At 40.1% G+C, this 14,471-nt stretch overlaps 2 protein-coding genes across 2 annotated transcripts in view; one reads left to right on the forward strand and one right to left on the reverse strand.

Moving 5' to 3' along the window:
- LOC124288509 (oxysterol-binding protein-related protein 6-like) overlaps positions 1–14,471 on the forward strand; it is a 112,549-nt gene that overhangs the window by 20,292 nt on the left and 77,786 nt on the right.
- On the reverse strand, positions 181–11,961 carry LOC124288525 (extensin-like). Its single transcript, XM_046725047.1, has 3 exons — positions 11,026–11,961; positions 10,636–10,663; positions 181–404 (listed from the first exon to the last, which is right to left on the reverse strand). Exons 1-3 carry the CDS (start codon positions 11,959–11,961, stop codon positions 181–183), a joined length of 1,188 nt encoding a protein of 395 aa, XP_046581003.1.

Consider the following 14,471-nt stretch of genomic DNA (forward strand, 5'->3'; position numbering starts at 1 on the left):
TTTATGCACTTGTGAGGAAGTTCTCTGCCCCTTTGAACTTACAGGAATCGATCATGATGAGGAACACAAAGAATTGTACTCCAGCACCTAGGAATTGAAAAAAGACTTTGATGTGACGAGCAATTTATTTAACTTCTACACCACCCACACCGTGTCACCTATTGTGAAAAACACATACGATCACATTGGCTGCTTTGACTTGCGTACACCTGTCCTCTCCTTCAAGGAGGAGAGAGCTGTTCCGTAGACAGGAACCATTCCAGGCACAGGGACCTGGAGAGAGGAACCATTCAGGCGATCGGGATCTTGGAGAAAAGAATATTCAGGGGACTGGGGTCTTGTAGAAAGGAACCATTCAGGGGATCGTGGTCCTGGAGAAAGGAACCATTTGGTTGATTGTGGTCCTGGAATAAGGAACCAGTCATGAGATCAGGGTCATCAGCCAGATATGGTCATACTGTAAGGATTGTGTGGTCAGGCTCTGTGTGTTTGTTGAGTGAATGTGTCTGTGCCATGACAGGATGAGACATGCTCATGATATCAATCATTAGTTTGCTCAGACCAGACGGGATTATTTACAGGCACATAAATGGAATATTGCACAATGTATTGCAATCAAAATTAAAAGAACAACAATGGACATGTTACTCTATGTGGATGCTGAAATAGAAATTATGAATGGCTGTTTTACTGATATAATAAACCGTTAAAATAGAACAGGTGAGCTTCAGTGTTACACTGCCATCAGAAAGTATTTTTATTTGTTGTTTAACACCGCACTCAGTAATATTACAGCTACATGGCTGCTTCCTGATTGGCTAATGGTCGGTCGATCAAAGTTTCTTTTTTTTTTTGCATGATATGTAATGGGTTGTCCTCTGATTGCACTCAGTAATATTCTAGCTATATGGCAGCGGTCTGTAAATAATTGATTCTGGACCAAACAATCCAGTGATCAACAGCATGAGCATCGATCTATGCAATTGGTATACGATGACATGTGTCAACCAAGTCAGCGAGTCTGACCACCCGATCCCATTAGTCGCCTTTTACAACAAGCATGGGTTACTGAAGGTCAATTCTAACCAGATCCATGGGTTAGAAAGTAATACCACGCTTAAGAACAATTAATCATAGATTACCCATAGAAACTGGAAGATGGACTAGCATTGTTAGATCTGACTGACAATGTACATTATGTAATGAAGTATTGGGTGACGAATACCACTTCCTTTTAACATGCAACCTGGTCTAGCAACCCTACGAAAAAATATCTACCTTACTTGTTTTCTAATCATCCCTCAATAGATAAGTTCACCTCAATTATGAAACCAATTTATAAACCACTTACTTTGAAATTAGCCAAATATATCAAGGAAGGTTTATGTTTGTACAAATGAACTCTATCATGTACATTACAGTAACTTTTTAATTTTGCCATGTTGACCGCGTCATACCAAAAGACGTTAAAATATGGTACTTGTTGGTCCCTGCCTGGTGTTCGGCATTAATGGGTACAACAAGGACTGGTTGGCTCGGAGTCAGTATAATGTGTCTGAGTGGGGTATTCATGCTTCACTGCAGCATGGTATCTCAGTGGGCTAGCACTATAAAACCAGCTTAAGTCTGGGCTAGTACAAGCAGCCGCACATGCAAGCATGCACGTCGTCATATGAGCGAAATATTCTCAAGCACGACATTAAACCTAATTTCACCTTCACCTCACTTTTGGCATGTATAAGCTCATACTGTTCACAGTGTAAATGGGGCGGTGGGGTCACCTAGTGGTTAAAGCATTTGTTGTCAAGCTGAAGACCCGGTTCAATTCCCCACATGGGTACAATGTGTGAAGCCCATTTCTGGTGTCCCCTGCTGTGATATTGCTGGAATATTGCTAAAACCATCCTCACTCAATCACTCACTCACTCGTAAGTTATCTGCATGTTCTCTGTGCCACAATATATGATTTATGAGAACAAACTTCTTATTCGAAAGCAATGCCACGCTTGTATTCCCATAAAGTGTGCAGCAATTTCTACATTTGTCAAGCCATGAATAGTTAATGGCAAGCTGACATAACCACTGCTGACAATGAAGTAACTGCTTGCATTCAAGCATTGGTCTATTTCACTGTGTTCCATTGACTGTAATGGTGATTAGTGCAATGTACACCAATAGATTTCATTGTGGCTGGCCTCTATTGCAGTCATTCAGGAAGACTTGTGAGGTACTGATAATCATGAATATCCCACTGATATTAAGAATAATAATGTCGGAGATTTGTTCCGAAACTGAAAAGGAAATGATTGGGTATTGTCATGAGAACAAATATATGAGAATTTGATGAAAATTGAAAAGAAAGTATTAATGTGATTGGATATTGTGGAAGAAGTAGAGTCATTGTGTAAGAGCATTAGTTCCTGGGAAATCTATATTTGTAACTCTGGTGGGTTTTTCTTCTAAGTGGAATTGCTGTTGAGGAAGATTAGGCCGAATTGCGAACTTCCGAGTTATTAAGTTTAAGTCAATATAGAGACCGGATTATTTGTTTGGAAAGTGAATCATCTTAGCTTTATAAGTAGCATCATTTTAAAAGAAAAATACAATAAAGAGAAAGCAGAATGTAAGGATTGCTTAGATAAATAGGGAGTGTTGAACGTGACCATTTCAAAACATAGTTTGTGTTTGATTGTGTTTATACCAACTGATTCAGGTTTTCGTCTTGAGTTTGGAACTGAGCTGTGGCTAGAAGTGGATCTGATTAAGAAGGAATTAGATATGAATTTGAAGGTTTATTTCAGCGATGTAAGGAATGCTGTTCCTGAAGCTACTACAGCCTCTCCATGGTCTCTCTTCCAAGGAGATGATTGGTTGGTTTGTTGTTTTACTCTGCACTCAGCAATATTCCGGTCGGTGGGGTAGCCTAGTGGTTAAAGCGTTCGCTCGTCACGCCGAAGACCCGGGTTCGATTCCCCACATGGGTACAATGTGTGAAGCCAATTTCTGGTGTCCCCCTCCGTGATATTGCTGGAGTATTGCTAAAAAGCAGCGTAAAACCATACTCACTCACTCACTCAGCAATATTCCAGCTATATGGCAGCAGTCTGTAAATAATCAAGTTTGGACCAGACAATCCAGTGATTTAAAACATGAGCATAGATCTATGCAGTAGGGATAAAATTGAGACCTGTTTGTCTTTTGTTGTATCCTGGTAGTAATCATCGCTCATCTGGACAATTGACCAGTGGTTTGCCTGATCCAGGATTGAAACCTGGATTGATTGCACTGGCATGTTGCAAAGCATGTTGCAAAACATTGTCATTCATGTGTAATGAAGCATTGGTGGCCCAGTCATTTAAGTCCCCACAAATTGGATGTGTCCATGGTTATGGGTTTAAATCCTGATTTGCCTAGATAATATCTGCAGGTCTGTCTGCACCACAACCTAATGTGATAAACATTTAGGACCAGGCCCCCGTTTCACAAAGCTATCGTAGCGCTATGACTGCCGTAAGTTTATGTTACAGTATAGGAGGTAACACAGTCGTAGCGCTACGACTGCCGTAAGTTTATGTTACAGTATAGGAGGTAGGACAGTCGTAGCGCTACGATAGCTTTGTGAAACAGGGGCCTGCATCACTTCAGCCTTTCTAGGGGCTGTGGGTAGTCCAGTGGTTAAAGCAGTTTCTCAGCACGCCAAAGATCTGGCTTTGATTTCCTGCATGGCTAGAATGTGTGACACCTATTTCTGGTGTACTCCACCATGATGTTGCTGGAATATTGCTAAAATCGGCGTAAAACTATACTCACTCAGTCAGGGTTTCTTCCTTCATCAAGTTGTCATGCTTACATTTGACTGGAATCCTATTCAAATAAAAACTAAGCACACTCACTCAATGACTGAATTTCAACCTTTGCAACAATTAGATAATTTTAAAACAGACACTTCAAAATCAAGACATGGTTGTTACAATGTGTACAATCAAATGTTTGCAGTTCATGGTACAGTTTCTATGGCAACAGAATACAAGTTTGCAGAAGAAAGTTTGATCGCTTTGTATTTTAATGAGCTGTCATGAGCTGCATCAGTTATCTGTATAGATATTAGGTCATTAAACACTGATCAGCTATACATCTATAGTGTTTAGTTAGTATTACACAATGCCATTTAGAAAGTGGTCAAATGTAACATATTGTTGCAGTGCACTGGCACGGAACAACACTACAATATGTTATATTTGGGATTACACTTTCTTAGTAAAGTACAAATTCTAGTACTTTTTTTAGTTGAACCCCATCCGGGATTCGAACTGTTCAAATCCCGGATGGGGCTCAACTAAAAAAAGTACTAGAATTTGTATTTTACTAAGAAAGTGTAATCCCAAATATAACATATGTTGTATAGTTATTACTGAAATTTCTTGTTTGCCAATTTTTTGGTTTGCCAATTTTATTGTTCGCCAAGTGTCATGTATGTCTAAAGAACATTGTAAACGACCTACTTTAACTTTGTTGGTCCAGACGAAAATATTGCTGGGGTGATTGAACCCTCAAACTATCTGTGTTATGCACATGGAATTAGGGCAATAGGGCCCCTTTTGAAGGAGCCACTGACTATGTTATCACTAAAAGAGATTTATATTTTCATATTTTTACACTCCTGCCCGCACATGTTTTTCAGATAGCAATCTGTAAGTCAAGTAATGAAAGTGGCTCGGACTAAGAAAAACTCACTGATGGATAGAAAAGCACCAGTAGAGCCAGTAGAAAGTCGGTGGGAATCTAGGCCAGAACACCTGTCTCTGTGTTTGTTATAAAATTTACAATTCAATTTAATATTCCACATGGTCAGTTCGTGCTGTAATGGTCAGTAGTGAGGCCATTGACGGTGTGGGGCGATGGGGTAGCCTAGTGGTTAAACCAGATCTATTTAGCTGCCACTTATTATAATGCAAGTATATGTTTCTAGGTAACCTTCTATTCCACCTCGGGGCAGTGGGGTATCCTAGTGGTTAAACCAGATCTATTTAGCTGTCGCTTAATGCAAGTATATGTTTCTAGGTAACCTTCTATTCCACCTCGGGGCGGTGGGGTATCCTAGTGGTTAAACCAGATCTATTTAGCTGTCGCTTAATGCAAGTATATGTTTCTAGGTAACCTTCTATTCTACCTCGGGGCGGTGGGGTATCCTAGTGGTTAAACCAGATCTATTTAGCTGTCGCTTAATGCAAGTATATGTTTCTAGGTAACCTATTCTACCTCGGGTCGGTGGGGTATCCTAGTGGTGAAACCAGATCTATTTAGCTGTCGATTAATGCAAGTATATGTTTCTAGGTAACCTGCTATTCTACCTCAGATGAGGGGCGATGGGGTATCCTAGTGGTTAAACCAGATCTATTTAGCTGTCGCTTAATGCAAGTATATGTTTCTAGGTAACCTTCTATTCTACCTCAGGGCGGTGGGGTATCCTAGTGGTTAAACCAGATCTATTTAGCTGTCGCTTAATGCAAGTATATGTTTCTAGGTAACCTTCTATTCCACCTCGGGGCGGTGGGGTATCCTAGTGGTTAAACCAGATCTATTTAGCTGTCGCTTAATGCAAGTATATGTTTCTAGGTAACCTTCTATTCTACCTCGGGGCGGTGGGGTATCCTAGTGGTGAAACCAGATCTATTTAGCTGTCGATTAATGCAAGTATATGTTTCTAGGTAACCTGCTATTCTACCTCAGATGAGGGGCGATGGGGTATCCTAGTGGTTAAACCAGATCTATTTAGCTGTCGCTTAATGCAAGTATATGTTTCTAGGTAACCTTCTATTCCACCTCAGGGCGATGGGGTATCCTAGTGGTTAAACCAGATCTATTTAGCTGTCGCTTAATGCAAGTATATGTTTCTAGGTAACCTTCTATTCCACCTCGGGGTGGTGGGGTATCCTAGTGGTTAAACCAGATCTATTTAGCTGTCGCTTAATGCAAGTATATGTTTCTAGGTAACCTTCTATTCTACCTCGGGGCGGTGGGGTATCCTAGTGGTTAAACCAGATCTATTTAACTGTCGCTTAATGCAAGTATATGTTTCTAGGTAACCTGCTATTCTACCTCAGATGCCTGAGGTGTGGAACTAAAAATGTCTACATCTTGCCAACATCAATCTGTACATGTAATTACTGTTCATCGTTATAATGCGAAAATACTGTTCAAAGTATACTGCCAAGCCCTCCTGCAATGCTAAACCCTAATGAAGCAAGTCTAGATTTCCTCAGTTTCTGAATCTCACATCTTATTGGGTTTCCTTTTCAATTTAAATGGGTTTATTTATTTCTGTCCAAATTTTACATATTCAGAGACTAAGCAAGAGTCTAGAATATTACTAAAAGCAGCGTAAAACCATACTCACTTTAACGAACTATATTCTTTATCTCAGCCACTAGATGTACTTATTTTAGCCGAAATATGTACAGTGGACTATGTTTATGACAAACTAAAATTAATGTTTCTTGGAGTTTTTCATCTGAGGGCTGTGGGGTAGCCTAGTGGTTAAAGCGTTCGCTCATCACACTGAAGACTGGGTTCGATTCCCCACATGGGTACAATGTGTGAAACCCATTTCTGGTGACCCCCGCCGTGATGTTACTGGAATATTAAAAACATAATCACTCACTCACTGTATTTCATCTGAGGATTTTCTTGGTTAGAATTGGTCACTAGGAATACTATGTTGGTCCCTGAAGCTGACCAAATGGATGATGCGGTTGGGTTTGGTGACTTGGTTGATAGTAGGTCATTATGTACCCAGGGGTGTTCCTCACAACATCAATCACTTGATTGTCTGGTCAAGACTTGATTATTTGCAGCCAGCCATTGAACCACAAGCAAACTGTATGATGTTGAACAACAAGAGATATATTTCTTACTGAACAAAATCAACTGAGGTAATGTGAAATACCCATCTGTTAATACCATTTCCACAATATTCACAGATCAATATACATTTTGTTCCTTGTAAGTAATTGATTTTCGATCCAACAAGTTCAATCCATACATTCAAAGCTTCAAGGATTGTAGCAAAATAGGTTTACTGTATTGTCATACTACAGAGAGCATTGTTTCTCTGTCCACTGACAACTGAACCCGCCCTTGAAGTTGTAAGGTAAATATTGGGGGTGTTATACAGAGGTGTTGTGGCAATCCCATGTGATCCGGAGCTACAAGGACATCAAGTTGAGGTTATGTGACACAGTGCAGAGGAATAGCCATAGGGCCTTTGTCTAACAGGATGCGTTGTGTTACCGTTGTGTTACCGTCATGGTGATAAGGAGTCCTAATACTATGATGAATGAATGCTAAATATGACAGTGCCAAGTTCAAGGTCTAGAGGTCAAGGTTACAGGAAATAGGTCTGCCATGTTATATCACCCCAACAGGACATTTGAAGTTGTTTTTAAGCGGATGAAAGCTTACTTCTTTTTGGATATTGTATTGTTAATTATTTATGTATCATTACTACAAAGGATTTGAAGTAAAACAAAGAAAACCTGTGGCTCTAATCAGTGTGCAAAATAGTTTCCAAATTTTGCTAGCCAGTCAGGCTAAGTATGCCTGAAAGTTACTAGCCCACAAAATAATTCATAATCTTGCATGATTTAAAAGTGTATTGTAACTTAACAAGTCGGAGAGAGTGATATATTTACAAAATGACCCCATGAAAATTCACTAGCTATTTTTACTAGCTATTTTGCACACTGGCTCTAACATCAATGCCATTATGTTCTCAGCTGGATGATTGTGTTCCAGTGCCCATTGATTAAGTGTTCTTGATGGAACTGGGCTTAATCTTTTCATTCTTCCATCCTTCCTTCCTTCCATCTTTCCATCCTTCGTTCCTTTCATTCACCCTTCCATCCATCCATCCATCTTCCTGGTTTGTTGCTAAACCATGACTCACGGCCATTAAAAACCAATCTCTGAAACTTCATATTTACACACAGCAAATACTGATAAGGCAATCAACTTGTGCGTTTGCTGTCAATTACTTTTTCAGCATTTTTTATAGTTCCAAGGTTATATGCTGTACAAGTGTGCGAAGGGTTTGATTGTAGTGTAAAAGTCATAAATCTTTCATTATTTCTCCAAATTTACAAATTTATCTGGTTGTTAGGATTGGCACAGAAATATATCTTAATCCTGTGTGTTGAGTTGTTGCAAAAATCTTAAATATTTGTTATTAACATCTGTGATATAGTTTGAATGTTGCTGACAATTTTATAAAATAATATTTGATAAAAAAAAATCTTAGAAGTAGAAGACAGCGATGTGACATTTTGTGTCTAGAATATCTGGATTTCAGCTTCAAAGATGGCTTATCTATTCATATTTATGAATACTGGGCATCTGCCTTCTCTAAAGCCAAAGGTAGTTTCACATGGCATTTCTAAATTCAAGGACTTGATGTGTAATGGTTTTATTGACAGGTAATCTATAACTGTGTTGTATTCAAAAATGGCTATGAGAAACACGGCTTGTATATTTCGTTCACCTGGTTTGAAACAGTAGTCATGAAAAATTGATCTGAAAGTCACACAGGCAAGCAGTATTGATCTGGGTAAAATCTGAGATAAGGAATTATCTTTATTTGCCTAAAGGTGATTCTAAATTCTACTGTATCAAGTATCAAGTGAGTGATTGAATATTAAATTTGACTGCAGCAGCAGGATTACAAATGTTTATGGCAGTAGATCACGTACAAGTCAAACTATTCATAAAGGTCTGTGACAATGAGGGATGTGGAACTGCAATGTATGTCATTTGTCCTACACTGTGACGCTGACATGACACAAACTGACACAATGTTTGAAGCACACTCTGATACAGTAACAATGACACAATTACCCACCTACTGACACTGTCATGACACAAACTGACACAACATTTGAAGCACACTCTGACACAGTTACAATGACACAATTACCCACATGCTGACATGACACAAACTGACACAACATTTGAAGCACACTCTGACACAGTTACGATGACACAATTACCCACCTACTGACACTGACATGACACAAACTGACACAACATTTGAAGCACACTCTGACACAGTTACAATGACACAATTACCCACATGCTGACATGACACAAACTGACACAATGTTTGAAGCACGCTCTGACACAGTAACAATGACACAATTACCCACCTACTGACACAAACTGACACAATGTTTGAAGCACGCTCTGACACAGAAACAATGACACAATTACCCACCTACTGACACTGACATGACACAATGTTTGAAGCACGCTCTGACACAGTAACAATGACACAATTACCCACCTACTGACACTGACATGACACAAACTGACACAATGTTTGAAGCACGCTCTGACACAGAAACAATGACACAATTACCCACCTACTGACACTGACATGACACAAACTGACACAATGTTTGAAGCACGCTCTGACACAGTAACAATGACACAATGTTTGAAGCACGCTCTGACACAGTAACAATGACACAATTACCCACCTACTGACACTGACATGACACAAACTGACACAATGTTTGAAGCACGCTCTGACACAGAAACAATGACACAATTACCCACCTACTGACACTGACATGACACAAACTGACACAATGTTTGAAGCACGCTCTGACACAGTAACAATGACACAATTACCCACCTACTGACATGACACAAACTGACACAATGTTTGAAGCACGCTCTGACACATAAACAATGACACAATTACCCACCTACTGACACTGACATGACACAAACTGACACAATGTTTGAAGCACGCTCTGACACACAAACAATGACCCAATTACTCACCTACTGACACTGACATGACACAAACTGACACAATGTTTGAAGCACGCTCTGACACAGAAACAATGACACAATTACTCACCTACTGACACTGACAGCATCACTAAAACGCCCACTCCACCACGGCTACACCAACTTGTACACTAACATACACCCACACAACTCAGGTGATGCGCTGCAAGACACAATATTAATTTGTATTTCACATCTCAAAGGATGTTGTGTTGGCCCTAATGCAATACTCCAGCACATCAAATTACAACCAAGGGAAATTAATTGGGTACACTTACTTTCAACACAGGACCTTTTGTTTAGGGAATTGGCACCGCGGGGGAAACAAGCATGAATGTTGATGTCTGGTTTGGGAACGCTGATTGCATTATGATGGTCTCAATAAATGTCTGGCCAGCTCTGGCTTCAAGAACCACAACACTTCCGCCAACTTTGGAAGATGTGCATTAGAATTTCATGAAGAAAGACGAAGTGCAGATCTATCCTCTTTGATTTCTTTATTCAGTGTTTTTTGTAGAACTGAAAATGTTGAAATAGAATAGAGTTTTTGTTGAAAAAGTAAATAGTTGAAATGGCCAAATTGAAACTTTTGAATATGTGTCAGCAGTTTTACATTGAAGTTGGCTATATTGTCATGGCAGACATATTGTATTAGCACCATGGGAAATATCTATGTATGTTGGTTCCAGAAGCATGCAGAAATTCAGAACTTGTATAATTTTCACTTTTTGATGCAAACACGATGTGTTTCTGGGAAAGTTTATTGATTATATTTGAAGTTCTCACCTGTCACCTCCTTCCGCCCACATGCAGTCTTGATGGGGAATTAATTCTGTGCAGTGTCAGTATCTGTTGTCTTGAATACAAATGGGACTGTTGACACTGCATGGAGCTTGGAAAGGTGATAGGTCACAAGGGAATAGCTGTGATCTTTATCTGTCGCCAGTGTTTTGTTGCATTTCAAGGAAATGAAAAGCATAGCTCGAGTTTCATGTCAAGAGATATGTCACTGACGCAGAGTTGATTAACTATGGTCGTAGTTTAGTCGCAGATACCTTAATGGGGTTCCCAGGTACACAAATTGAACTTTTAAAGATAATAGGCTTGAGATTTTGAAATGGAGTTGGTTTAAAAAGATAATGGAAATTTTCTCTTAAACCAGTGTACATTCCCTACTGAGAATGGCAGCCCAACTGTTAGGATTCTTTGGGTGACATTTATGAAGAATGGTTGAGGATATCTTGGGGGAGGGTTTGACTGGTGTGGTGAGGGTTTGACTGGTGTTGTGAGGGGTTGACTGGTGTGGTGAGGGTTTGACTGGTGTGGTGAGGGTTTGACTGATGTGGTGAGGGGTTGACTGGTGTGGTGAGGGGTTGACTGGTGTGGTGAGGGTTTGGGTTTGACGGGGTGAGTTTGACTGGTGTGGTGAGGGTTTGACTGGTGTGGTGAGGGCTTTGACTGGATGTGGGTGAGGGGTTGACTGGTGTGGTGAGGGTTGACTGGTGTGGTGGGAGGGTTTGACTGGTGTATGTGAGGGTTTGACTGGTGTGGTGAGGGTTTGATTGGTGTGGTGAAGGGTTGACTGGTGTGGTGAGGGTTTGACTGATGTGGGACAGGGTTGACTGATGTGGGAAAGGGTTGACTGGTGTGGTGTGGTTTGACTGATGCGGTGAGTGTTTGACCGGTGTGGTGAGGTTTGACTGGTGTGGTGAGGTTTGACTGGTGTGGTGAGGGTTTGACTGATGTGGGAAAGGGCTGACTGATGTGGTGAAAGGGCTGACTGTGGTGTGGTGAGGGGTTGACTGATGTGGTGAGTGTTTGACCGGTGTGGTGAGGCTTGACTGGTGTGGTGAAGGGCTGACTGGTGTGGCTGAAGGGCTGACTGGTGAGGGTTTGACTGATGTGGTGAGTGTTTGACTGATGTGGTGAGGGTTTGACTGGTGTGGTGAGGGTTTGACTGGTGTGGTGAGGATTTGACTGTGGTGAAGGGTTGACTGGTGTGGTGGCTGGTATGGGAGGATTCAGTGATAAGACTGCTGGGATGTGAAGTTGGTGAGCTGTGGGTGACAGGCGGAATGGTAGGGAGGAATAGCGGGATGGTCCAGGTGACATTGCTGGAGTGGGAGATGGTGAATGGTTTGGCTGTAGTGGGAAGAGATAGCATTCATGATGGTCTGAGTGGAAGGGGTTGAGCAGTGAGCATCCACGATCATTAATATCAACAGATCAATTTGTCCGTGCCACCCTCTCAAAGAAGAAGCGATACCAAAACGTTCTCCCTTCAACAGAACTTTTTAAATGCCATTTTCTCCCAAACTATATTTCCATGAGAATCTCAATCTCCTTCACCATTCTGACAGTAAATGCCCAACCTGCCTCAGTCAAGCCATACAGGCTATACAACCAGTGACATTTACATGTCCAACAGGTTTACTTAGCACAGCATTAGTCATTCAGATACACAACCATCTCCATGTAGATCAATTGTTCATATGGACTTTTCATGTGAGAACAATTTGTCGACTTCGTTCGTTAGCCGGTCGAAATAGAATCGGTCAATACTAATAGTGATGGATAAACTTGACTCCGAGCTTCATCAGTCTCCCTTGAAGGATTTTATGATGTCTGGCTATTTTTGGGCATACAAGTATGATATCGATAATCCTTCCTACAAATAAGCTCCAGTTTTGTGGGTAAATTGGTCCAGTTATTTTGAGTTCCTCCTTGCCTATTAAATAGATGATAAATATTGGTTTTGAATATTGATCATTGATTGTAGAATAGAGAATGAGGTTTTTTTGGCCTAGACTTAAGGTGTACATGTTTTTGCTTTTTATGGGTACCCGGTGGGATGAGTAAGTTTATGTGAATGGAGTACAGTGAATATTCTCCCCAGGGAGATGCATAAGAACGAAAACAATCATTGATGAGGGAATTGAAGGGAAACCCACTCTTGAAAAATTCTGTCAAAGCATGTTTATTTTTATATTACTGTATTCAGGTAAAATGCATCTCAAACAGATACATTGGTTTTTCCAAGAGTCCAAGCAATTGTTCTTCAGGACACGGGCGGTGGGGTAGCCTAGTGGTTAAAGCGTTTGCTCGTCACGCTGAAGGCCCAGGTTTGATTCCCCACATGGGTACAATGTGTGAAGCCCATTTCTGTTGTCCCCGATGTGATATTGCTAAAATATTGCTAAAAGCGGCGTAAAACCAAACTCAGTCAGTCAGCCTTCAGGACACACTCTAAATCAAAACCATCTTTTTTTAAGAATTCAATATGGCAGTTAATAATCAATATGATCTGCCTACGTAATGTTCCAGTTTCACTCAAGGAAATTATAGTTATATCTAGGTCGATCAGCGTAAATCTGTTTCAAACAATAATTCAGTCATATCATGGTGTGTCAGCTTGAGGTGGAAGGACATCAAGAAGGCCTTAACCTTTACCACTCTTGTGTGTCTCATGAACGTGCATATGGTACAAACAAACCTAGAAATATATTCAGGACGAACAGCTTCAAACCCACTGCCAGAGTGACGCTTTTATCGGGGGGTATTAAAATGCACTCTGTCCGTCCATCCGTGCGTCCATTCACATTTGTCTTTCCAGAGCAGAACTTTTTAACCGTTCAATATTTGTTCACCAAACTTGGCACATAAATAGGTCTGGTAGTGTACTGGTGCCTTTTGGTAGTTTTGGATTTCTGATTATTATAGTTTTTGCGTTTCCATGGCAACAAGTTTGACTTTGACTGAAATTGGAGTTGCTCTTTTCCGGAGCAGAACTTTAAAACCATTCAATATTTCTTTACCAAACTTCTCACATAGATAGGTCTAGTGGTGAACTGGTGCCTTTTGGTAGTTCTGGATTTGTAAAGAAAATATTTTTTGCGTTTCCATGGCAACAAGTTTGATTTTGACTGAAATTGGTGTCAGTGCACTTTCCGGAGCAGAACTTTAAAACCGTTCAATATTTCTTCACCAAACTTAGCACATAGATAGGTCTGGTGGTGAGTTGGCGCTTTTGGTAGTTTTGGAATTTTAAGAAAATATTTTTGCTTTTCCATGGCAAATGAAACAAAGGAAGCCATATCGGACATGATCACTTCAGATTATTCGAAGTTTTTTCTTTCCCTTTTCCATTTCAATGCTTGTCTCAAGTATTTAAAACACACGGTGATTGTTTTCCTCTCTAATATTACGATTGTGAATAGATTCTAATATGTTTTGTACTTTTAATTCTTCTTGTTTAGTCGACCTCGCTCTGAAAAGAAATCTTTGGGAAGCTGCGTATTTTTATTTCGATTTTCTAGATATACACAAAACCCTCTCGTTTGCTATAGTAAATATTTAGCTGGGTATATCTGTTGAAATTTTATTTACTCTTTGTAAATGTGCATTATTACGAGTAATAATTCCACGAAAAATAGATACAGGAATCGAAGCCACTTCAAACATGTCTATTTCTGAGCGTATCTAAGTGTATTTTTTGCACTGCATACATGTAGTTTTTCATATTCTAAAATATCGGTAGAGATACTAAATTAATTTTTTTCTTTGAAGTTCGTAGATTTTGTGGTGGATAAGGTGTCTACAATAAACAAAGGCAATTTTTACCT

This window comes from Haliotis rubra, unplaced genomic scaffold, assembly GCF_003918875.1.
Source record: "Haliotis rubra isolate DU_JTF1 unplaced genomic scaffold, ASM391887v1 Scf42, whole genome shotgun sequence".
Classification (NCBI taxonomy): domain Eukaryota; kingdom Metazoa; phylum Mollusca; class Gastropoda; order Lepetellida; family Haliotidae; genus Haliotis; species Haliotis rubra.